This window comes from Lampetra planeri, unplaced genomic scaffold, assembly GCF_965212315.1.
Source record: "Lampetra planeri unplaced genomic scaffold, kcLamPlan1.2.h2 scaffold_155, whole genome shotgun sequence".
In the NCBI taxonomy this organism is placed as follows: domain Eukaryota; kingdom Metazoa; phylum Chordata; class Hyperoartia; order Petromyzontiformes; family Petromyzontidae; genus Lampetra; species Lampetra planeri.
Window position 1 is genome coordinate 100,586 of NW_027614276.1, and position 25,751 is coordinate 126,336.

Genomic DNA, 25,751 nt, shown 5'->3' on the forward strand with positions numbered 1-25,751 from the left:
TGCCCCCCCAACGGGTGTCCAGGATGGACGCTTGGAGGTTTTCTAGGGCCGCTGCTGTCCCCTGTAGCTCGCGAGTAGATTAGCTGGCGTCTTCCTCCACCTCCTCTCCACTCTCCTGGTGGGGTGGCTGGTCCCTGTTTCTAGGAAGACGGCCGCACGAATGGCGACTGACAACTTCAGACGCGGTCTTCCCGACAGACCTGTTCTTCACCTGAGGACGGCTGCTTGCGTTGTGGCTGAAACGTCGTGAGAATTATTTTATTGGTTTATTTGTATTTTATTTTATTATTTCCCTTCTACGTGACTTTACCGAAAGAACCAAGAAGAAGACTGGCAACTTGTTTGTTGGTGGCGTCTCGAGTTTCCGTCACTCGCTTTCCCGATTAGCGGCGGAGCTAATCGGGAAACCCAACTCGGCTCATAGCCGGGTTCGTAGCGCAGGAGAGCGCCAACCGCACTCCACTACCGCTTGTACACACACACACGGATGTACACACACACACGGATGTGCACACACACACGGATGTACACACACACACGGATGTACACACACACACGGATGTACACACACACACGGATGTGCACACACACACACGGATGTGCACACACACATACACGGATGTACACACACACACGGATGTACACACACACACGGATGTACACACACACACACGGATGTACACACACACACGGATGTACACACACACACACGGATGTGCACACACACATACACGGATGTACACACACACACGGATGTACACACACACACGGATGTGCACACACACGGATGTACACACACACACGGATGTGCACACACACGGATGTACACACACACACACGGATGTACACACACACACACATACACGGATGTGCACACACACACACGGATGTACACACACACACGGATGTGCACACACACGGATGTACACACACACATACACGGATGTACACACACACACGTGCATGTACACACACGTGCATGTACGCACACACGCACACAGACGCGGAGTCGTTGATGCTAAACGATGCTTGAAAAACTCACTCGAGACACGGGGGAGGGCGGTTCTCTCTCACTGTCAAATTTAGTGGCCGTTCCAGGGTTTAAAAAGTACTGTACCCGTACATTCCAAACGTCCTCATCGCCACGCTCGACCCCCCCTACAAATCCCCCCCTACAAATCCCCCCCCCCCCCCGCTCACCCCCCCGCAAGTGCTCACATTTCAATGTCAGTGCAACCCCCTAAAATTTCGCGAAAACTCACCCCGACCCTGAGACCCGGTCTCAACTCGAGACACCGACCCTGAGACTCGTTTCCACTGCCACCTCCGAGCCAAGCTAGCACGGTACGGGTGGTGTTTTTCCACTGCCACGTCCGAGCCAAGCTAGCACAGTACGGGTGGTGTTTTTCCACTGCCACGTCCGAGCCAAGCTAGCACGGTACAGGTGGTGTTTTTCCACTGCCACGTCCGAGCCAAGCTAGCACGGTACAGGTGGTGTTTTTCCACTGCCATGTCCGAGCCAAGCTAGCACAGTACAGGTGGTGTTTTTCCACTGCCACGTCCGAGCCAAGCGAGCGACCAACCGAGGCAAATCCCCGACTGCTGCTGCCGGCCACGCTCGGAGGCGGAGTCTGAAGAATCTGGCTGGGGGCCAAGCAGGGCCAGTGGGGCGGGGCTAACGACGCCATCATTCACCGCTCGCAATCAGTCGCTACGCGGCGAGGATGCGGCGTCGTCGCTACGTCGTCGTCATCGCTACGTCGTCATGGTGCCGTCACCGCTACGTCACTGCTACGTCACGTCATCGTCACGGCTACGATGTCACCGCTACGTCACCTTCATTGTCGTCACGGCTACGATGTCACCGCTATGTCACCACGTCATCGTCACGGCTACGATGTCACTGCTACGTCACCTTCATTGTCGTCACGGCTACGATGTCACCGCTACGTCACCTTCATTGTCGTCACGGCTACGATGTCACCGCTATGTCACTGCGTTATCGTCACCGCTACGATGTCAAGGCGTGGTCGTCGTCACGGCTACGATGCCACCGCTACGGCACGGCGTGGTCGTCGTCACGGCTACGAGGTCACCGCTACGTCACCGCATGGTCGTCACGGCGACGATGCCACCGCCACGTCACGGCGTGGTTGTCGCCGTCACCGCATGGAGGCGAGTCGCTCCGCCTTGAACTTGGAGACGCGTCTGGGTGGAGCTGGAGGCTCGCCGGAGTGGGAGCCGTCACCCCCCGCACCTCCTGCCCTGCCGCCGTCGTCGTGGTGGCGGCACGCCGTGGCTGGTGCCGTGGCTGGTGCCGTGGCTGGTGCCGTGGCTGGCGGCGGCGATGGCGGCGGAGCGCCATGGGACGGCCGCGCCGATCTCTCCGAGACGACTCCAGAAAACGCCTGCGCAGAGGGGGGGGGGGGCAGACAGCACGGGGAGACACGGACAGGGAGACAGACACGTGGAGACACGTGAGGGATATACGGGGATACTAGGACGTGGGGACAGGGAGGCAACACGGGGAGACACGGGGACATGAAGATACGAGTTCAAACGGAGATGCTGACGATGCTGATGATAACAATGCGATTGATAACGCTGCTGCTGACGATGCTATGGATAATGCTTGTGCTGATGCTATTGATAACGCTTCTGCTGCTGATGCTATTGATAACGCTTATGCTGCTGATGATGCTATTGATAACGCTTATGCTGCTGATGATGCTATTGATAATGCTTCTGCTACTGATGATGCTATTGATAACGCTACTGGTGATGCTGATACTCATGCTCACATCAGGCAGTGGACATCTTGACATCTCCTCCACCACCTCCTTGCTGCTGCTGCTGCTGTCGGTGGTGGTGGGCGACCCACTCGTGATGGATGACTCACAGGTGGAGTTGTTGTTGTTGTTGGTGGTGGTGGAGTTGGTGGCAGTTGAGTTGTTGCTGCTGCTGGTCACGTTATTGTTGTTGCTGCTGCTGGTGACGTTATTGTTGTTGCTGCTGCTGGTGACGTTATTGTTGTTGCTGCTGCTGGTGACGTTATTGTTGTTGCTGCTGCTGGTGACGTTATTGTTACCGGTGATGATACCGCCGTTGTTGCCGGTTGTGTTGCCATCACCCTCCTCTGAAGGATGGAAGACCGCATCTCCGGCACAACCACCGCCACCGCCACCACTACCGGCGATGATGGCGCTAATGATGGAGTCGCTGATGCTGCTGCTGCCATTGCTGCTGCCGTTGTAGCTGCTGCTGCCGTTGCTGCTTCCACTGTTGCTGCTGCTGCTGCCGCCGTAGCCGCCGTAGCTGAACTCGTCGCTACCCAGGCCGTCCTCGTGGCTGCGCGACTTCAGGATGGACTTGCGTGGGCGGCGGTGGCCGCTCGCCACGTCCACAAACCACCTGCTCCAGCCGGGGCACGCACACACGCACACACTCACACACGCACACACAGGCACACACGCACACACTCACACACACACACACAGGCACGCACGCACACACGCACACACACACACGCACACACACACAGGCACACACGCACACACACGCACACACGCATGCACGCACACACACACACACGCACGCACGCACGCACGCACGCACACACACACGCACGCACGCGCACGCACGCACGCACACACGGGACCGGTTCAGATAATCGTCACTGGGTGTTGGTGGCCGTGAGCGGGAATCAAACTCGGGTCACTGGGTTCGTAGCGGAGCGGAGCACTAACCGCTACATTACCGCTCCCCCTCCACGCATACACGAGCACAAACGGATGGACACGCGCACAGATTTACACGCACAAACACGGACACACAACAACAACAACACGGCGTCTGTGCCAGGCCAGGTGCACTCCGAGGCCACGTGAAGTGTCAAAGGCTCGCCGACTCGAAGTCACGGGACACACCCAGGTGCCATGGGTTGATTGCTGTGCCAGGCTAGGTGCAGGAGGAGATGGTCACAAGACAGACCCAGGTGCCATGGATCAACTGACTGAGATGACTGGGAGATGCACCACCTGTGCCCCCAACTCACTGCCTTTTAACCGCCCGGTGCTCCGCTCGTTGTTGTGAGCGTCGCTCCCTCTGCCCTTAGTTGTTGCTGGAGGGCGACTGCCTCTAACTGCCCAGTAGCAGCAGCGTCCTTCACGAGCCTCCTCCACAGAGGGCGATCTTTAGACTGCTGGTACCGGTCTTTGGCGAGTCCACTCAGCTCCACATCCTCCCATACCGCACCAGTCCATGTCGCACCCGTTGAGCTCCCTCTATCCGGCCAAACAGAAGCTGCTTGGGCATGCGGTGGCTGGGCATGCGGGCGACGTGACCCAGCAAACGCAGCCTCGCTTCTGCCAGAGGCGCTCACCGATGTCCAGATCTCTCATGGATTTGTGAGCTCCTCACACAATCCAGCCTGCAGGTTAAACCCAGGATGGATCGTAGGCAGGCCAGCATAAATGTTTTTAACCGGCAAAGATGTTCCATTAGGGGGGTCTACGTTTTGCAAGCGTAGAGAAGGGAGGGAATGACTGTGGCCGAGAAGACCTGAAGCTTCGTGCGGAGCGACAGACCAGGTAGCTTCCACACAGCGTTACGCAACCGATGAAATTATAATGCCGCTCGACTGATTCGGAGGGAGACCTCTGCTGTTAAACTGGAGCCGGTCATGAGCTCACTGCCCAGGTATGGAAAGCTTTACACTCTCTCCACAGCTGCTCTATCACACAGACACACACACACAGACACACACGGACAGGACCTGTAGATGTCGGCCGGGGAGCGGAGAGTGGTGGTGCCGCCATTGCTACCACTGCTGTGCCTGCGCCGACGATGCTGCTGCTGCTGCTCCCTCCGCTCGCTGAACTTGAGCGTCGTGTTCCTGCCGGTGTCGATACGCACCTGGGGGGACGCAGGGCGGATCGCTCACCCACTCGCTCACCCCGCCGACTCACCAGCTCGCTCGCACACCCACCCACTCACTCACTCGCATACCAGTCCACTCACCCACTCACCCGCTCGCTCACCAACCCACCCGCCCGCTCACCAACCCACCCGCCCACTCACCCACTCACCCACTCACCCGCTCGCTCACCAACCCACCCGCTCGCTCACCCCACCCACCCACCAGCTCGCACACCCATTCGCTAACCCGCCCACTCACCCACTCACCTGCTCGCTCACCAACCCACCCGCCTGCTCACCTACTCGCTCGCTCACCCATTCACTAACCCGTCCACTCACCCACTCACCCCGCTCGCTCACCAACCCACCCGCCCGCTCGCTCACCCACCCACCAGCTCGCACACCCATTCGCTAACTCGCCCACTCACCCACTCACCCACTCGCTCACCAACCCACCCACCCGCCCGCACGCCCGCCTGCTGAATGAGTGCACTAATGAGTCACGAATGAGAGTACGAGTGAGAGTAGCGTGGGCCACCTTCTTGGGTTCCGTCGTGTGGGAGAAGCGAATGGTGGGCGTGCCCTCCCACTCCGTGAGGTCGTCGCCAAGCCCCTCGCCCTCCCACGCAGACCCCTCCCGCTCCTCTCTGGGTAGACAAAGACAAAGATCCCCGTGTCGCCTCTAGCAGACTCTAGGGGAAAGTGTTCCGAGCGAGTAGCAGCGCCTATGAGGGTTGACACGGCACACGAGGGGGTCGGTGGCCAGCACCACGCCCGGCCGCCTTTGTATCCCCAGTGACGATGTTTACTACGACACACCGCACCAGGTACTCATTTGAGGCCGAGTCGACCTAGGGGAGGCCCAGGATCGGATCAAATAATCGCCGTGAGCGGGAATCTAACTCGGGCCGCCGGGTTCGTAGCGTGCTAACCAGCTGCGCCATCTCTTTCTGGGTAGAAAGACAAACACACCCACCCTGTAAATGAGTGCATGAGTGAGTGACCAAATATGTACACGAGTGAATTAAATGGTGAGGTACCACATCTTTGAATGTGTCACTGAATGAGTATATGGGTCTCTGTTTGCTGAGTTTATGGGACTTTGCTGTGTGATGTGTCTATGGGTCTCTATCTGGTGAGTCTATGGGTCTCTGCAGTATGATGAGTCTATGGGTCTCTACTGTGTGGTGAGTCTATGGGTCTCTGTTTGTGGAGTTTATGGGACTCTACTGTGTGGTGAGTCTATGGGTCTCTGCTGTGTGATGAGTCTATGGGTCTCTGCTGTGTAATGAGTCTATGGGTCTCTGTGTTAGGAGTCTATGGGTCTCTGTGTGATGAGTCTATGGGTCTCTGTGTGATGAGTCTATGGGTCTCTGTGTGTGGTGAGTCTATGGGTCTCTGCTGTGTGATGAGTCTATGGGTCTCTGCTGTGTGATGAGTCTATGGGTCTCTACTGTGTGGCGAGTCTGTGGGTCTCTGCTGTGTGATGAGTCTGTGGGTCTCTGCTGTGTGATGAGTCTATGGGTCTCTACTGTGTGGCGAGTCTATGGGTCTCTGCTGTGTGATGAGTCTATGGGTCCCTACTGTGTGATGAGTCTATGGGTCTCTACTGTGTGGCGAGTCTGTGGGTCTGCGTAACGATTCTATGGGTGTTACTCACTTAGAACTTTTGGTGGTTACCGATATGCGACGGTGGATTTGATTGGACTCTGAATCTTCCAAAATATCTCCACCACCACCAGCATAATCATCAGCAATGTCACCATCAGCAACATCATCAGCATCAGCAGGGTTGCTATCTTCTGCCCTGTTGGTAAAGATAAGGGTTTGGCATGATCATCATCAGCAGCAACTATTGATAACACCGCTATCATCATCAGCAGAGGGAATGAAAATCGCCACCACTACTTTCATGACTACTAACATTAAAGACAAAGATGCCCCGTGGAGCCTTAGCACATTGTTGGGGCAAGTGCTGCTAGCGAGCACCTATGAAGGCCGGAACAGCACACGAGGGGGTGGGTGGCCAGCACCACGCCCGGCCGCCTTTGTCTCCCCAGTGGAGATGTTTACGCACCGTACCAGGCACTCATTTGAGGCCGAGCCGACCTAGGGGAGGCCCAGGACCTCTTCACATAATCGTCACCGGTGTTGGCCGCGAGCGGGAGTCGAACTCGGGTCGCCGAGTTCGTAGCGCCGACCACCACACGACCGCTCCCCACGACCACCACCACTACCACCACCACTACCACCGCCACGACCACCACCACTACCACCACCACTACCACCGCCACTACCACCACCACGACCACCACACGACCACCGTCACGACCACGACCACCACCACGACCACCACCACCACGACCACCACACGACCACCGTCATGACCACCACCACGACCACCACCACTACCACCACCACGACCACCGTCACCTGAACACTTCATCCATCGCCTCCTCCTCCCTCTCCAGCTCATCCAGCCTCGCCCAGATACGACTCATCTCCTCCGTGTCCTCTCGCTGGTGACGGGGGTCGGGAGGTGCGGCCGGGGTCTCGCGGGGAGGGGCGGGGGGGGCCCCCGAGTGGGGGCTGCGGGCCACCCGCGGCTTTCCTGTAAAGACACCGTTGCCAAGATGAGACTCGGGGTCCCAGAGTCAGAGAGCAGGCAGCACCAGGCTCGGTGCCTCGTGCTCAACTCCGGTGTCAGGCTCACGACCTCACCTCTCTGCCTCGGTTCATCGTTCTCCAACTCCTCCCGGATTTCCATATTCCCCCTTTCCTGACGACGGGGACAAAAATAAAGTCAACTCTTATTTGACGACGCTGACGACGCCGACGACATGAAGGCTCCCCCCCCATCTCTAACCTTGACCAGCCTTGGGAGGAGTTATTGACGACGCTGACAAGGCCACCCTACCCGCTCACCTTGTCCAGCCCCGCGAGCTCGCTGGTGAACCTCTGACGGGACTCAACGCTCCCCTGCGCTCTGCCCAGGTCGTCGATCGTCTTCTGGACGTCTGGGGAGACACGTGGGGTGGGTGGGGGGGCGGGCAAGACAGACTCATAAGATTTATACTGAAGGAATTCAATAAGCTCCGAAGCTCTTTGGAACAGATGTTTCAGTAGGGGCACAGGGGTAGAACATTACAACAAACACAACAAAACACAAACGCGATAGCAGTCAAAGTATAGGAAAAACAAAAACAAATCACTTAAAATATCTACATACAAATACAACAAAACGAGTGTTTATCTTACCAGGCGAGACACATGGAAGTACAGTACAACGGTGACCCAGTACCACAGCCCGTCCGTCGCTCGCTCTAGCCGGAGGTTCGAGCTCGGCAAACAGCCCAGGTGAATACTGCGGTGGTGCGTGTGTCTAGGTCGACTCAGCCTCAAATGAGTACACGTCTGTGAAGAAGAGCTTTGTAGCTCAACGGATTCCTCCAGCGTCAATAAACATTCTGGTTCTGAGTAGCTGGTGCAGCGGTGTGTAGTGAACACCGCTAGTACTGGGGAGACAAAGCCGGCTGGGCGTGGTGCTGGCCACCCACCCCCTCGTGTGCCAGTGGCGGCCTTCATAGGCTGCTACTGCGATTTTAGAACAGCCCTTGCCCACAACAGTCTGCCAAGGCTACACGGGGGATCTTTATCTTTGTGTTTGTCTGTGTGTGCACGTGTGTCTGTGTGTGCGTGCCATCTCAGTCAGTCGACCCATGGCACCTGGGTCTGCCCCGTGACCTCCTGCCAGCAGGAGTTCGACACTTCACGTGGCCTTAACGTGCACATGGCCTGGCACAAGCGCCGTGGTGACGTCACCGCCACTTAGTGATGAATGGCGGTTGTGCGTATGTGGCGCGTGTCTGCGTCTGTGTGTCTATGTGCGTGCGTGTCTACGTGTGTGCGTCTGTCTGTGTGTGTCTGTCTGTGTCTACGTGCGTGCGTCTGTCTGCGTGTGTCTGTGTGTGTCTGTGTGTATATGTGCGTGTGTGTCTGTGTGCGTGTGTCTGTGTGCGTGTGTGTCTGTGTGTGTGTCTGTGTGCGTGTGTGTCTGTGTGTCTGTGTGTGTGTCTGTGTGCGTGTGTGTCTGTGTGTGTGTCTGTGTGCGTGCGTACGTTGCATGCGGTGCTCTGCGATGCCCTCCGCTTGCTTGGCCGATAACGAGGCGAACCAATTGTCTCCCAGCAGCACCGTCACCTCATTAGTCTTAATGAGGTGGCCAGGCATGAAGGCGAGGGGCCCCATGGGTACCTGTAAAGACAAAGATACCAACCTCAACGTGAACTGCCTTCAACGGACCGTTGGGGCGAGTGCTCTTAGCAGCGAGTAGCCGCACCTAAGGAGGCCGGCACAGTGGCACACGAGGAGGTGGGTGGCCAGTACCACGCCGGGTATGCGTCTGTGTGAGTGCGTGGACACGCACCATGACGCTGTAGTGCAGGCGATCGGGAAGGGTGCTCAGGCGGTCTCGCAAGACACTATAATCCATCCGAACCTTCTCCCTAACGACACGCACAACACACAGACCGGGTCTCAGGGTCAGAGTCTCGTGTTGAGACCGGGTCTCAGGGTCAGTGTCTGGAGTTGACATCGGGAGTGTGTAATGAAACTTCATCTCACCAGTGCTGTATCTTGGCCCTGCAATCCGAGACCACCTGTGTTGTGCACAAGACAAATTATTATGTTGATGACCACCACCATGACGAGTGTTGCTTCCGCTGCATTGGCGTACGAACAACAACAACATCCAACTCGCAATGCTTTGACGAACGCGTTTTAGTTTTCGGTTCGCAATAACAACAATCACCATTCAGTTCATTCACAACACCTACGCATTCAAGAGTTCAACTCTCAAACTTCTGTCCCGAGGGCCGATTCACCGGGTTGCCCATCCACACCACCACAACAATCACTGGGTTAAAACACCACCACAACAATCACTGGGTTAAAACACCACCACAACAATCACTGGGTTAAAACACCACCACCACTACCACCACCACAACAATCACTGGGTTAAAACACCACCACAACAATCACTGGGTTAAAACACCACCACCACTACCACCACCACAACAATCACTGGGTTAAAACACCACCACCACCACAATCACTGGGTTAAAACACCACCACAACAATCACTGGGTTAAAACACCACCACAACAATCACTGGGTTAAAACACCACCACCACTACCACCAGCACAACAATCACTGGGTTAAAACACCACCACCACCACAATCACTGGGTTAAAACACCACCACCACCACAACAATCACTGGGTTAAAACACCACCACCACAACAATCACTGGGTTAAACCACCACCACCACCAGGACAGCAAACACTGGGTTAAAACACCACCACCACTACCACCACAACAATTACTGGGTTAAAACACCACCACAACAATCACTGGGTTAAAACACCACCACCACTACCACCAGCACAACAATCACTGGGTTAAAACACCACCACCACAATCACTGGGTTAAAACACCACCACCACAACAATCACTGGGTTAAAACACCACCACCACCACCACAATCACTGGGTTAAAACACCACCACCACAACAATCACTGGGTTAAACCACCACCACCACCACCAGGACAGCAAACACTGGGTTAAAACACCACCACCACAACAATTACTGGGTTAAAACACCACCACAACAATCACTGGGTTAAAGCACCACCACCATGACAATCACTGGGTGAGACCACCACCACCACAACAACAATCACCAGCACAGCAGCGGGTTACAGCACCGGCACGACCAGAAGCAGCAGCATCGACACGAGGTAGACGGGGGGGGGGGGGCTCGTTGAGCCACAGCGATGGGGGCGCCACCTTCGTGTGCGCGTCTTGCAGTCGCTGCACGCTGCCTGGGTCGCCCATTGTCAACCGGCAGGACGTGCTGCTGTTGATGTTGTAGTTGTTGACGATGTAGTTGACGCTGTAGTTGGTGCTGCTGCTGCTGTTGATGCTGCTGCTGTTGATGTTGTAGTTGTTGGTGCTGCTGTTGATGCTGTAGTTGTTGCTGTAGTTGGTGCTGCTGCTGCTGTTGACGCTGTTGTTGATGTTATAGTTGACGCTGTTGTTGTTGTTGATGATGTAGTTGTTGCTGCTGTTGTTGTTGATGTAGTTGTTGCTGCTGTTGTTGTTGATGTTATAGTTGACGCTGTTGTTGTTGATGATGTAGTTGTTGCTGCTGTTGTTGTTGATGATGTAGTTGTTGCTGCTGTTGTTGTTGATGATGTAGTTGTTGCTGCTGTTGTTGTTGATGTTATAGTTGACGCTGTTGTTGTTGATGATGTAGTTGTTGCTGCTGTTGTTGTTGTTGATGTAGTTGTTGCTGTGAAGATCAGGACGAGGTCGAGCACCATCCACGATCCTCCTCCTGCTCTGCCCCCCACAACGTGTCACCACCCCCGCCACCAACAACACCCCCCACCACCACCACCACCACCAAATCAACTCTCCAAGATCGCGACCCTCCTACGACCCGCGGGGCGAGCGAGCGAGCAGCTTGTTGTTGTTCAGTGTCTACTACAGCCAGGCCATGCACGGGGCTGCCTGCACGTCGCCGGCGACGAGACAGCGCGCATTGCAAACGCAGGGCGCTCTCACTCCTCCTCCTCTGTCTGGGTCGCCAGAGGTTGGAGAGGAAACAAACCTCGTCCCTGCTGCTGCTGCTGCTGCCGCTACCACCGTGTCAACAACAACAACAACAGCGAGAACAACTCGGGGCCGCCATGTCACCTCCAGCGCGCGATGCACCACGGGAGAATAAACACAGCGGAAGCGCGGTGACGTCACCCGCACAACCTCGTTAATATTCATGAGTCACAGCCTCATGAATATTCATGAGTCACAGCCTCGTTAATATTCATGAGTCACAGCCTCATGAATATTCATGAGTCACAGCCTCATGAATATTCATGAGTCACAGTTCCCCTGCCCCTCCTCCCTCACCCCTCGGCTCCTCCTCCACCCGCTCCCCCCGCCCCTCGTCCACAGCAATGGCGGCCTCCTTCTCCTCAGGCGCTGCTGTTGCCGTTGCTGTGACCAGCACCACCACCAGCACCAACACCTCGAGTGGTGGTGCTGGTGGTGGTGGTGGTGCTGGTGCTGGTGTTCTTGGTGGTGTTGGTGGTGGTGGTGCTGGTGGTGGTGTTCTTGGTGGTGGTGGTGGTGGTGGTGTTCTTGGTGTTGTTGGTGGTGGTGGCGTTGGTGGTGTTGGTGATGGCGTGGTGTTGGTGGTGCGCGTGAAGAGGAAGCTGACTGCGGCTCTGGCAGGCTGCGAGCCGCCCGAGGCGCTGCTGCTGGTCGCCTGCAAGCGGCGCCGGGACGAGCGGCGCGGAGACGACGCCGACGTCGAGCGCCGCGTCTGCACCTTGGCCGGCACAGTCCGCTCGCGGGTACGGTGGGGGTGACGGTGTGTGTGGGTGACGGTGTGTGTGGGTGTGTGGGTGACGGTGTGTGTGGGTGACGGTGTGTGTGGGGGTGACGGTGTGTGTGGGTGACGGTGTGTGTGGGTGTGTGGGTGACGGTGTGTGTGGGTGACGGTGTGTGTGGGGGTGACGGTGTGTGTGGGTGTGTGGGTGACGGTGTGTGTGGGTGTGTGGGTGACGGTGTGTGTGGGTGTGTGGGTGACGGTGTGTGTGGGTGTGTGGGTGACGGTGTGTGTGGGTGTGTGGGTGACGGTGTGTGTGTGGGTGACGGTGTGTGTGGGTGACGGTGTGTGTGGGGGTGACGGTGTGTGTGGGTGTGTGGGTGACGGTGTGTGTGGGTGTGTGGGTGACGGTGTGTGTGGGTGTGTGGGTGACGGTGGGTGTGGGGGTGACGGTGTGTGTGGGTGACGGTGTGTGTGGGTGTGTGGGTGACGGTGTGTGTGGGTGACGGTGTGGGTGACTGTGTGTGTGGGTGACGGTGTGTGTGAGTGTGTGGGTGACTGTGTGTGGGTGACTGTGTGTGGGTGACGGTGTGTGTGGGTGACGGTGTGTGTGGGTGACGGTGTGTGTGGGTGACGGTGTGTGTGGGTGACGGTGTGTGTGAGTGTGTGGGTGACCGTGTGGGTGGGTGACGGTGTGTGTGGGTGTGTGGGTGACCGTGTGGGTGGGTGACTGTGTGTGTGACTGTGTGTGTGTGACGGTGTGGGTGGGTGACTGTGTGGGTGGGTAACTGTGTGGGTGGGTAACTGTGTGTGTGACTGTGTGGGTGGGTAACTGTGTGTGTGACTGGGTGAGTGATGGGTGAGTGACCGTGTGGGTGACCGTGAGGGTACTGTGTGGGTGACTGTGGGTGACTGTGTGGGTGACTGTGTGGGTGACCGTGTGGGTGACCGTGTGGGTGACTGTGTGAGTGACTGTGTGGGTGACCGTGTGGGTGACTGTGTGTGGCTGTAAGAGCGACTGACTGTGTGTTTGGGTGGCTGGGTATGTCCATAGTCAATGCTATTTTAGTATTTGCAGTGGGACGTGCATCAACAGGAGCATCCGCAGGATGATCAGCATTGCTCACAAGCGAGGGGTGGTGGTGTCAGTGACTGCAGTGAGTGGCAGTCATGGGCACGAATAATCTTGTTCTGTTAACAGCAGCAGCAGCAGCCTCATCAAAATTATTATTAAAGATATTTTTTTATCAGTAACAGCCGCAGTATCAGCCGCAGTATCAGCTGCAGTATCATCATCAGCAGCAGTATCAGCTGCAGTATCATCAGCAGCAGCATCATCAGCAGCAGTATCAGCTGCAGTATCATCATCAGCAGTATCAGCTACAGTATCATCATCAGCAGTATCAGCTGCAGTAGCATCAGCAGCAGTATCAGCTGCAGTATCATCAGCAGCCGCAGTATCAGCAGTATCATCAGCTGCAGTATCAGCTGCAGTATCATCAGCTGCAGTATCAGCCGCAGTATCATCAGCAGCCGCAGTATCATCAGCAGCCGCAGTATCATCAGCAGCCGCAGTATCAGCAGCATCATCAGCTGCAGTATCAGCTGCAGTATCATCAGCAGCAGCATCATCAGCTGCAGTATCAGCCGCAGTATCATCAGCAGCCGCAGTATCAGCAGTATCATCAGCAGCCGCAGTATCAGCAGTATCATCAGCTGCAGTATCAGCTGCAGTATCATCAGCAGCAGCATCATCAGCTGCAGTATCAGCTGCAGTATCAGCAGCAGCATCTGTCTCATGAAAATTATTTCGAAAGGCATTTTCATTATCAGCCGCAGTATCATCAGCGGCAGTAGTAGGCAGCAGCATCAGTCTCATGAAAATTATTATTCGAGGCATTACCAGTGTCGTCATCATTAGCAGCATGTTTGCTGTTTGCTGAACTTCTTTCGCACCGTATGTAGCCAACCGTCACGATCGGAGGTGCAGCGAAGGACAACAAACTCAATACAGGAATCAGTTCTAAAGAGATCAGCTTTCAATCAAAACAATTGCTTTCAATCAAAAAAATAGTTTTCAATAAAAAAATAGCTTTCAATCAAAAAAATAACTTTCAATCAAAAATAAATTCAATTTCAATCAAAAATAAATTCAATTTCAATCATAGACCACCACCCGCCACAGGCAACTGGCGAGGGTTGTCACGTGATCAGAACGCGCAGTGCGAGCTGACGGAGCTCTCCAACATTCCTGGATATTCTGTTCGGACGAGGTCGCAATCGGAGCAGAATAACTGGCGGTGCTACTGACGCCTCTCTCAGTGCAGCCACACCGCAAATGAACGGTTACAATGATGCACAAATCAACAGGGCATTGAATGCCAAATCAAATAAGACGAGCATTGACACTGCCCAAGTAATTAAAACGATCAACAAATTGCAGACGCTGTCTCCCCGACAGGCCTGGTCTTCACCTGAGGACGACTGCTTGCGTTGTGGCCGAAACTTCGTGAGAAGTTTTATTATTTTTATTATTTTATTACTTCCCTTCTACGTGACTTTACCGAAAGAACCAAGAAGATGAATACCGTACATCGTGGGAGATGCTGATAAACAAGCCAGGCGTTTGTAAAAACAAACCCCCGAGTCAGATTTTGCACGGTACATAACATACTTAAATTAGCATCTGGTACAAGAGGAGGTGTGTACAGGATTACTGCACGTGAGTGGTACATGTTACGTTGGGTAACAGGACGAATGATCAGCACGAGAGTGAAAGAACATCAGAGAAATGTTACATTCTCCCAAATACAACAGTCAGCAGTAGCAGAAGACGCGTGCCAACATGGGCACTCAATTGCTGTTGACAATGTTGAAGTTGTGTGCAGAACTAGCTACTCCTGGCCAGACTAATTAGATAATCTATTGAAATTGAAAGAAATACAAATAATTGTAACCGTTCGGATAGCTACCGCCTTAGTGCTGCTGCGTGGAAGCGAATCATCAATCATTATTTAGATGCGTGCCGACAAAGGGCAGCGTACTTCAATCGGGATTACCGTTGGTATCTTAATAAACACAATAGACAGGAAGGACAAGGTCAAGGGCTCGCATAATGTAAGGTCACCACATCTACGCCTCTATATAAGGAACTAAACAGGTGGACTTCTCCACAAATCTGTCTGTCGCCTGATGAAGCAAGTTGTAATTACTGGCGAAACGTCGCACTCGGAGTGGGTTAATGTGTGGGTGAGTGAGTGGGTGAATGAGTGAGTGGGTTAATGTGTGGGTGAGTGAGTGGGTTAATGTGTGGATGAGTGACTCTGTGAATGGTGGAGTGAGTGGGTTAATGTGTGGGTGAGTAGGTGAGTGAGTAAATGAGTGAGTGGGTGAATGAGTGAGTGGGTTAATGTGTGGGTGAGTAGGTGAATGATTGAGTGAGTGGATTAATGTGTGGGTGAGTAGGTGAGTGAGTGGGTGAATGAGTGAGTGGGTTAATGTGTGGGTGAGTGAGTGGGTGAATGAGTGGGTGAATGAGTGAGTGGGTTAATGTGTGGGTGAGTAGGTGAATGATTGAGTGAGTGGGTTAATGCGTGGGTGAGTGAGTAGGTGAGTGAGTGGGTGAATGAGTGAGTGGGTTAATGTGTGGGTGAGTGACTGTGAATGGTGGAGTGAGTGGGTTAATGTGTGGGTGAGTAGGTGAATGATTGAGTGAGTGGGTTAATGTGTGGGTGAGTGGGTTAATGTGTGGGTAAGTGGGTAGGTGAGTGAGTGGGTGAATGAGTGAGTGGGTGGGTGAATGAGTGAGTGGGTTAATGTGTGGGTGAGTGACTGTGAATGGTGGAGTGAGTGGGTTAATGTGTGGGTGAGTAGGTGAATGATTGAGTGAGTGGGTTGATGTGTGGGTGAGTGGGTTAATGTGTGGGTAAGTGGGTAGGTGAGTGAGTGGGTGAATGAGTGAGTGGGTTAATGTGTGGGTGAGTAGGTGAGTGAGTGGGTGAATGAGTGAGTGGGTTAATGTGTGGGTGAGTGAGTGGGTGAATGAGTGGGTGAATGAGTGAGTGGGTTAATGTGTGGGTGAGTAGGTGAATGATTGAGTGAGTGGGTTAATGCGTGGGTGAGTGAGTAGGTGAGTGAGTGGGTGAATGAGTGAGTGGGTTAATGTGTGGGTGAGTGACTGTGAATGGTGGAGTGAGTGGGTTAATGTGTGGGTGAGTAGGTGAATGATTGAGTGAGTGGGTTAATGTGTGGGTGAGTGGGTTAATGTGTGGGTAAGTGGGTAGGTGAGTGAGTGGGTGAATGAGTGAGTGGGTGGGTGAATGAGTGAGTGGGTTAATGTGTGGGTGAGTGACTGTGAATGGTGGAGTGAGTGGGTTAATGTGTGGGTGAGTAGGTGAATGATTGAGTGAGTGGGTTGATGTGTGGGTGAGTGGGTTAATGTGTGGGTAAGTGGGTAGGTGAGTGAGTGGGTGAATGAGTGAGTGGGTTAATGTGTGGGTGAGTGGGTGAATGATTGAGTGAGTGGGTTAATGTGTGGGTGAGTGGGTTAATGTGTGGGTAAGTGGGTAGGTGAGTGAGTGGGTGAATGAGTGAGTGGGTGGGTGAATGAGTGAGTGGGTTAATGTGTGGGTGAGTGACTGTGAATGGTGGAGTGAGTGGGTTAATGTGTGGGTGAGTAGGTGAATGATTGAGTGAGTGGGTTGATGTGTGGGTGAGTGGGTTAATGTGTGGGTAAGTGGGTAGGTGAGTGAGTGGGTGAATGAGTGAGTGGGTTAATGTGTGGGTGAGTGGGTGAATGATTGAGTGAGTGGGTTAATGTGTGGGTGAGTGGGTTAATGTGTGGGTGAGTGGGTAGGTGAGTGAGTGGGTTAATGAGTGAGTGGGTTAATGTGTGGGTGAGTGGGTGGGTAGTGGGTGGGCGAGTGAGTCGAGTTGGAACGATCGTCGTGAGCTGCGTGTCGTCGTCATCATCCCATCGCTGTCCCAGACGGCGCGATCGTTTGTTTTAATGGCCACGCCCGCCGGGTGGTGGAGAGCCTCACCACACACAACTGAAATGTATTTTTGTGCCCCTCGCAAGGACGACTCTCCGGAGAGCGTGCGGCAAGCGTTGCTGTGTGCGCGATCTCAATATCAGCAGCATCATCATCATCATCACCAGAACAGGAAAACTCATCAGCAGAAGAAGAAACCGATTCATCAGCGGGAGGAGAATAAACAGAACGACCAGCACGAGGAGAAGGAACCACAGATTCAGCAGCAGCAGCAGCACAAGCCACAGACTCAGCATCACGAGCACAGTCGGCACCAGCCACAGCACGAGCAGCACAGGCGCACGGCGTACCTGCCCCAGCCGCTGCAGCAGTGCCGCCAGGAGCGGCGCGCAGCCTGGAGGGAGCGGCGCTACCGCCTGGTGGCGCAGCAGCGCTCGTGCCTGCCGGGGGGCAGGGGCGGCGGCGGTCCTCCCACTGCCGGGACTGCGGAGGAAGAGGTGGAGAGGGCGGAGGAGGAGGTGGCGCAAGGGAAGGAGGTGAAAGAGGTGGTGGTGGGGAAGGGACAGGAGGAGGTCGGCGGAGGTGGTGGTGGTGGTGGTGATGATGCGGAGTTGGAGATGGGAAGGTTCTTCCAAGTGTTTGACGTTGTACAGGAGGGCGACGACGACGACGAGGAGGACGATGAGGTGGAGGAGGTTGCGGCGGAAGCTCGGAGGAAGAGAAGGGCAGAGGTGAGAGCTGTGAGGAGGATGCCGCCATTGTCATCGTCTTTGTCATCGTCGTTGTCATCGTCATAAATTAGTCGACGTTGTCATGCACGTGTCTGGAACTTGTTTCGCAGCGAACATCGGCAGTTGTGCTAATCGGAGGTGCGGGGGAAGGACAACCAACTATGTGTGAGTCTATAGGTTTCGGTGTGAGTCTAGAGGTTCCTGTGTGAGTCTGTGGGTCTCTGTGTCTCTGTGTAAGTCTATGGTTCTCTTTATGATGAGTCTGTGGGTCTCTGTGTAAGTCTGGGTCTCTGTGCAAGTCTATGGTTCTCTTTATGATGAGTCTGTGGGTCTCTGTGCAAGTCTATGGTTCTCTTTATGATGAGTCTGTGGGTCTCTGTGCAAGTCTATGGTTCTCTTTATGATGAGTCTGTGGGTCTCTGTGCAAGTCTATGGTTCTCTTTATGATGAGTCTGTGGGTATCTGTGCAAGTCTATGGTTCTCTTTATGATGAGTCTGTGGGTATCTGTGCAAGTCTATGGTTCTCTTTATGACGAGTCTGCGGGTCTCTGTAAGTCTGTGGGTCTCTGTGTAAGTCTATGGTTCTCTTTATGATGAGTCTGTGGGTCTCTGTAAGTCTGTGGGTCTCTGTGCAAGTCTATGGTTCTCTTTATGATGAGTCTGCGGGTCTCTGTAAGTCTGGGTCTCTGTGTAAGTCTGTGGTTCTCTTTATGATGAGTCTGCGGGTATCTGTAGTCTGGGTCTCTGTGTAAGTCTATGGTTCTCTTTATGATGAGTCTGTGGGTATCTGTAGTCTGGGTCTCTTCAGATACCCACAGACTCATCATAAAGAGAACCATAGACTTGCACAGAGACCCACAGACTCATCATTAAGAGAACCATAGACTTACATAGAGACCCAGACTACAGATACCCACAGACTCATCATAGACTAGCAATGGTTATTAAACCGAGTGAGCATATTGGCAGTCTATGATGTAGGACTGTAGCCTGGTTATTAAGCTGAGTGAGCGTATTGGCAGTCTATGATGTAGACTGTAGCCTGGTTATTAAGCTGAGTGAGTGTACTGGCAGTCTATGATGTAGACTGTAGCAATGGTTATTAAGCTGAGTGAGTGTACTGGCAGTCTATGATGTAGACTGTAGCAATGGTTATTAAACTGAGTGAGTGTATTGGCAGTCTATGATGTAGACTGTAGCCTGGTTATTAAGCTGAGTGAGCGTATTGGCAGTCTATGATGTAGACTGTAGCCTGGTTATTAAGCTGAGTGAGTGTACTGGCAGTCTATGATGTAGACTGTAGCAATGGTTATTAAGCTGAGTGAGTGTACTGGCAGTCTATGATGTAGACTGTAGCAATGGTTATTAAACTGAGTGAGTGTATTGGCAGTCTATGATGTAGACTGTAGCCTGGTTATTAAGCTGAGTGAGCGTATTGGCAGTCTATGATGTAGACTGTAGCCTGGTTATTAAGCTGAGTGAGTGTACTGGCAGTCTATGATGTAGACTGTAGCAATGGTTATTAAGCTGAGTGAGTGTACTGGCAGTCTATGATGTAGACTGTAGCAATGGTTATTAAACTGAGTGAGTGTATTGGCAGTCTGTGATGTAGACTGTAGCAATGGTTATTAAACTGAGTGAGTGTATTGGCAGTCTATGATGTAGACTGTAGCAATGGTTATTAAACTGAGTGAGTGTACTGGCAGTCTATGATGTAGACTGTAGCAATGGTTATTAAACTGAGTGAGTGTACTGGCAGTCTATGATGTAGACTGTAGCAATGGTTATTAAGCTGAGTGAGTGTACTGGCAGTCTGTGATGTAGACTGTAGCAATGGTTATTAAGCTGAGTGAGTGTTTTGGCAGTCTGTGATGTAGACTATCATACCGATCTCATTTACACTGACTTCTGCTGCGATCACATATTCCAATGCCAAGCGAATTGTGTTCAGTGCGAGCTTGTCCCTGATCTCAGAGAGAATTAGACTGCTCCATACTGAACTAGATAATGTAGACAAGACACTCTCTAGATCACACTTAACATTGACAGAAAAACAATCTACATCTGATTGGGAACATGTAGATAGCAGGACTGCTTCATCAGCTGCTACAATGTCAGCTAAATGTAAGTTCAACCTCCTTTCCAAGAAGAAACCAGATCCACACGTTAAAAAGTTGGACGTTGACAAGGTTGTTATTAATCGGACTCACAGCCCAATTGCCGATGGTCTAAAGTTTGTTTTGAAGGTTTGAACTTCGCATCACCCCCAAACACATCCCAGTGGATGACATCATTGCCCAGGTCGATGTGGCTCTTCAGGGTTTGGGACACATCGCTGCAGATGTGACAAGATCTGAATAAGCTGCAACCCTCAAAAGCGCTAAGATACCAGTCAGCGCCATCAGTAAGGATGAACGTTTTGAGTTATCTCCATTTAAAAAAAAGAGGGATAATATCGTCATCCTCTCAGCTGACTAGGGCAATGCCACGGTCATCATGGACAAAACCGTGTACAATTGTAACGGCGTAAGTAGTCTACACAATAACAAAATTCAGGACCTACTTAATGGTGGCAGCTACACAACAATTAAAAGAGATCCCACCAACAGCCTCGTTACAAAAACGAACAGCATCACCACTGATTCAGCTTCATTAATTGAACAGACCAAACGGGTTTCCTTAAACCCTTCTGCTGCTAGACCACCAAGATTATACGGCTCACCAACAATCCATCGTCTCCACCACCGGCTCACCCACCTACCAGCTGCCCGGTAGCTGTCGGAGACCTCGCAGCCATTCACTGGTAAGACCGCCTCTTGTGTACTTGGCTCAGCTCAGCTAGTAGCGTCAATTAAAGACATCTCACTGTCCCCAGGTGATTTGCTCGTTAGTTTTGATGTAGTTTCTTTGTTCACCAATGTCCCTGTGCCCGATAACATTGCAATCATGAAGATTTGGTCCAACAAGAACTGACTGCTGATGTACCGGCCCTGGTGAGACACTGACTCACCAACACTTTACCTGGAATGGAACATTCTACAAACAGACTGAAGGCACCCCAATGGGTTTTCCCTTATCTCCGGTTGTAGCCAATATTTTCATAAAAAATTTGAGATGGACGCCATCCAGGCATCCACTCTACGCCCGTCCTTGTGGGAGAGGCACGTGGATGACACGTTCGTCATCTGGCCACATGGCCGACCGGCTCTGGAACAATTCCTCAACCACATCAATTCCATACACCCAGCCATCAAATTCACCATGGAGGTAGAAAAGGATGGCAAGTTACCATTCTTGGATGTCCTAATCAAAAAGAGACCAGATGGCTCAATGGGACACTCTGTCTACAGGAAAGTAACCCAGACTGACGCCTACCTAAAACCTGATTCCCACCACCATCTATCCCAGAATAATTCCCTCATCACAACGCTGCACCATAGAGCCCAATGTATCTCCGACCATGAACACCTAACCAGTGAACTCAAACACGTACACCAAGCTCTCAAGGTGAATGGATATTCTGACGACACAATCCGCAAAGCCATCATCCCAACCGTGAGGAAGGAGCCATCTGAGCATCCAATAAAACCCATCTCCTTGCCTTACATAGCAGCGGTCACCAAAAGATCTCCAAAATCATGAGCAAACGCAAGATCCAGGTCTGATTTAACACAGTAGATACAATGTGAGCCTGTGTATGTTGAACATCTTTCGCCCCTCCCTCCTCCCTCCCTCCCTCCCTCCCTCCCTCCCTCCCTCCCTCCCTCCCTCCCTCCCTCCCTCCCTCCCTCCCTCCCCTCCCCCCCTCCCTCCCACCCTCCCTCCCACCCTCCCTCCCTCAGCGAGGGCGGCGCCCCTCCCCCTCGGCCCTCCTCTGCAACTCTGTGGAGTTGATCCGCGAGAAGCTCCATGTCTCCGACTCGCCGTCGCGACCGTCCCCGGTGGCGTCACAGCCGAGGCGCCGCACGGACTACGTCTACGACCTCTACTACTGCCACGCTGCTGCTGCTGCTGGCGGCGGCGGCGGTCCCGGAGGAGACGGAGCGGCGGATGCCAACATGGCGCTGCAGGAGGAGGGCGGAGGAGGAGGAGACGTTGGACTCGCGGATATCGATCGCGTGCTGTCCGTTCAGCCGTACTACTACAACGACGAGGACGGACGGCTGGTGGGTGGTGGTGGGTGGTGGTGGTGGGTGGTGGTGGTGGGTGGTGGTGGTGGGTGGTGGTGGTGGTGATGGTGGGTGGTGGTGGTGGGCGGTGGTGGTGGTGGGTGGTGGTGGGTGGTGGTGGTGGGTGGTGGGTGGTGGGTGGTGATGGTGATGGTGGTGGGTGATGGTGGTGGGTGGTGGTGATGGTGGGTGGTGGTGGGTGGTGATGGTGGTGATGGTGGTGGTGGTGGTGGTGATGGTGGTGATGGTGGTGGTGATGGTGGTGGTGTTGTGGTCTAGCTAAGGGTCACCCCCAGCGGCAGCTGTCGGTGATGATGCGCGACGTTGTACTGTATTGCTATGTCGTTGGCTGCCGTCAGGTGGCGGACGAGGAGGTGGCCGAGGAGGCCTGTGAGGAGGAGGACGACGAGAACGAGGAGGGGAACTGGCGCAACGACTATCCTGACGAGCGCGACTTCGACGAGGAGAAGCAGTTCTTCTGCGGTGAGACGCGGGGCCCACCTAGGTTGCCTCGGCCTCAAATCTGCCTTTGCCGAGCCGGATTCATATCCAGGAAAAATCCAGATTCTGTTTGTAAATTTTCCCATTCTGAGTTCGGTCACCGCTCACAGCCAGCATCGGTCGATGGTGATTATCCCAACCGGTCCTGGGTCTTCCCCCTAGGTTGACTCAGCCCTAAATGAGTACTTGGGGCAGTGTGTATAAAACCGCACCGGAGAGACAAAGTCAGCGTGGTGGGCGTGGCGCTGGCCGCCCACCCACCCACCCCTCGTGTGCCGTGCCGGCCTTCAAAGGTGCTCGCTGACAGCACTTGCCCCGGCAGTCCGCTAAGGCTATATGGGGAATCTGTGTCTTTGTACGATTGTTCCGCGTGCTTTCGCCTCCCATTTATCTGCTTTCCTGTGTCCCTGTCTCCCCGTGTCCACCCTGTGTCACCCTGTGTCACCCTGTGTCACCCACGTGTCTCCCCGTGTCCACCCCACGTCCACCCCACTTGCCTCCCTGTGTCACCCACGTCTCCCTGTGTCTCCCACGTGTTTCCCTGTGTCACCCTGTGTCACCCCATATCTCCCTGTGTGTCCACCCCACTTGCCTCCCCGTGTCACCCACGTGTCTCCCCGCGCGTCCACCCCACGCGTCTACCCCACGCGTCCACCCCACGCGTCCACCCCACGCGTCCACCCCACGCGTCCACCCCACGCGTCCACCCCACGTGTCCACCCCGCCCGCATCTCACAGACTCGGAGCTGTCAAGCGACAGTGGGGAGGAGATCTACTCGCTGGGTGGACGCTACCGGCCCTCCGTGGGGGAGGACTTCCAGTACGACTTCGCACTCGACCTCAACGCCAACGACTCGGACTGACTCGCTCGCTCGCCCTGGAGCCATAACCACAAACTTGACCCCCACCCGTGACCCCAGCCCTGACCCTCACCCGTGACCCCAGCCTTGACCCTCACCCGTGACCCCAGCCCTGACCCCCACCCGTGACCCCAGCCCTGACCCCCACCCGTGACCCCAGCCCTGACCCTCACCCGTGACCCCAGCCCTGACCCCCACCCGTGACCCCAGCACGCGTCAGGGTCTGGATCGAACGCACGACCTCCTGCATGCCAGGCGAGGGAGATGACATCTCGCCTCCGTTCAGCGGAAACAATTACGCTGCGAATAATGTAACAATTATCACCTTTGGCGAGATCGCAATATTTATTTATAGCGGAGGAATCCGACCCCTCCGCATGTCCAGCGCGAGGGCGACATGCGTCCACACGAGGGCGACCTACATCCACGCGTGCAGACTAAACGCGTGCCGACGTGCGTCTACGCGTGCCGGGCGCCGCGATGCCGAATCGCCCCACGTCCTCCACCGCTGCGCTGCGTCGCCCGTACCGCTCAAGGAAGTCGCTCGCCGTCCACTGCTCGGGAACCGCGTCATGACATCGCTTGCGTTACGCATTCTGACGGGTGAAGCGTTCTAACGGGTGACCCGTTATAACGGGTGAAGCGTTCTAACGGGGCGTTCTGCTTTATAACGGGTGAAGCATTCTAACGGGTGAAGCATTATAACGGGTGAAGCGTTCTAACGGGTGAAGCGTTCTAACGGTGCGTTCTGCGTTCTAACGGGTGAAGCATTCTAACGGGTGAAGCATTCTAACGGGTGAAGCGTTCTAACGGGTGAAGCGTTCTAACGGGTGACCCGTTATAACGGGTGAAGCGTTCTAACGGTGCGTTCTGCGTTATAACAGGTGACGCGTTCTAACAGTGCGTTCTGCTTTATAACGGGTGAAGCGTTCTAACGGGTGACCCGTTATAACGGGTGAAGCGTTCTAACAGTGCGTTCTGCGTTATAACGGGTGAAGCGTTCTAACAGTGCGTTCTGCGTTATAACGGGTGAAGCGTTCTAACGGGGCGTTCTGCGCTACAATGGGCGGCGCGTGTCACGTCGTGCGAGAAGAGCCGTGGCGTTACAGTGACGGCGCCGAATCAACAACACCGCGCTGAGGAAGCTTGGCAGAGAGTGGTGGGACTTGGTGATACAACTTGTCGTTACGATGATAAGAATGATAAGAACGATGATTAATTATAATAAAATCTCCGTTGCCTTGACAATGACCACCCTCATCTGTGACCACTGTTCCCTGGGCCGATAGCGAACTCTGTGTACAAGTTGGTTACGCTCGAACCCGTTGTAGAGAAAGGATGGAGATTAGTCTGCACCCTCATCCGTGTCTCCCTTCGTGTGAGGTGGACACGGGGTGGACAAGAGGGGTGGGCGCACAGGGAGACGGGCGTGGGTGACGCAGGGTGGACACGTGGGGTGGACATGTGGGGTGGGTGGACATGAGAGGGTGTACACACTGGCAGGGTGGACATGGGGTGGACCCACGGGGTGAACACGGGGAGGGTGGACACGTGGGGTGGGTGCGCGCAGGGTGGACATAGCCGCGTGAGTTCCATTCATTTGAAAAACATTTAAACTGACTCCCATTAAATTGAAATACTCTGCTATAGTGTATATACAAACTGGAGAATTTAAAGAAATCGACACCATCCTACGTCGTTTTTCGCCAGAATTTACCAAATCTGCGTCGTGTCATGTTTCTTTAAGAAGCCTTCGCTGTGCCATTATCATAAACGTGGATTTGCTCTCCAATACACAAGCGGTGTGCTGGACTAATGATTTGCAATTTCTACGTCGCAGATTTGTACTAAAAATAATGGGGGGGGGGGGGTATTTATTTATTTCCCAAGATTCCTTTTCTCTTATGACTAAAAGAGTAAAAAAACTGAAAATAAAACAATCATTGTGGGACATTCTCCATCAAATTCTGGTACCAAAAACACATTTTAGCCCTTTGTTTAGTGCAGCAAATGTTTGTATGCACAACATTTTTTTAAATATTAAAAGTTAGATTGTTAGCATTTTCTGATTTTGTTAAAAAATATTTCTAAAATATTTTTTTTCGATCGAAATCAGCAAATATGTTAAATATATGATTGAATTAAAGGGTCATACTATATTTCGAGTCGAAGAAAGTTC

General features: G+C 53.8%; 2 protein-coding genes across 3 annotated transcripts; one reads left to right on the forward strand and one right to left on the reverse strand.

Moving 5' to 3' along the window:
• Positions 1-1,246: 1,246 nt before the first annotated feature.
• Positions 1,247-11,720, reverse strand: URI1 (URI1 prefoldin like chaperone). Of its 2 annotated transcripts, XM_078622473.1 has the most exons (12): positions 10,772-11,719; positions 9,541-9,575; positions 9,344-9,422; positions 9,036-9,171; positions 7,843-7,934; positions 7,639-7,696; positions 7,351-7,528; positions 6,578-6,724; positions 5,456-5,564; positions 4,775-4,914; positions 2,802-3,411; positions 1,247-2,408 (listed from the first exon to the last, which is right to left on the reverse strand). In XM_078622473.1, exons 1-12 carry the CDS (start codon positions 10,817-10,819, stop codon positions 2,163-2,165), a joined length of 1,878 nt encoding a protein of 625 aa, XP_078478599.1. In that variant the 5' UTR covers positions 10,820-11,719; the 3' UTR covers positions 1,247-2,162. The 2 variants fall into 2 exon arrangements, with proteins under 2 accessions (XP_078478599.1, XP_078478600.1); XM_078622474.1 differs by lacking the exon at positions 9,541-9,575 and having other exon boundaries at positions 10,772-11,720.
• Positions 11,721-11,870: 150 nt separating this feature from the next.
• SLC7A6OS (solute carrier family 7 member 6 opposite strand) lies at positions 11,871-24,823 on the forward strand. The gene is made up of 5 exons (XM_078622475.1): positions 11,871-12,342; positions 17,398-18,042; positions 21,885-22,208; positions 22,571-22,694; positions 23,451-24,823. The coding sequence occupies exons 1-5, from the start codon at positions 11,944-11,946 to the stop codon at positions 23,573-23,575; spliced, it is 1,617 nt and encodes a 538-aa protein (XP_078478601.1). The 5' UTR covers positions 11,871-11,943; the 3' UTR covers positions 23,576-24,823.
• The last annotated feature ends 928 nt before the right edge of the window (positions 24,824-25,751 follow it).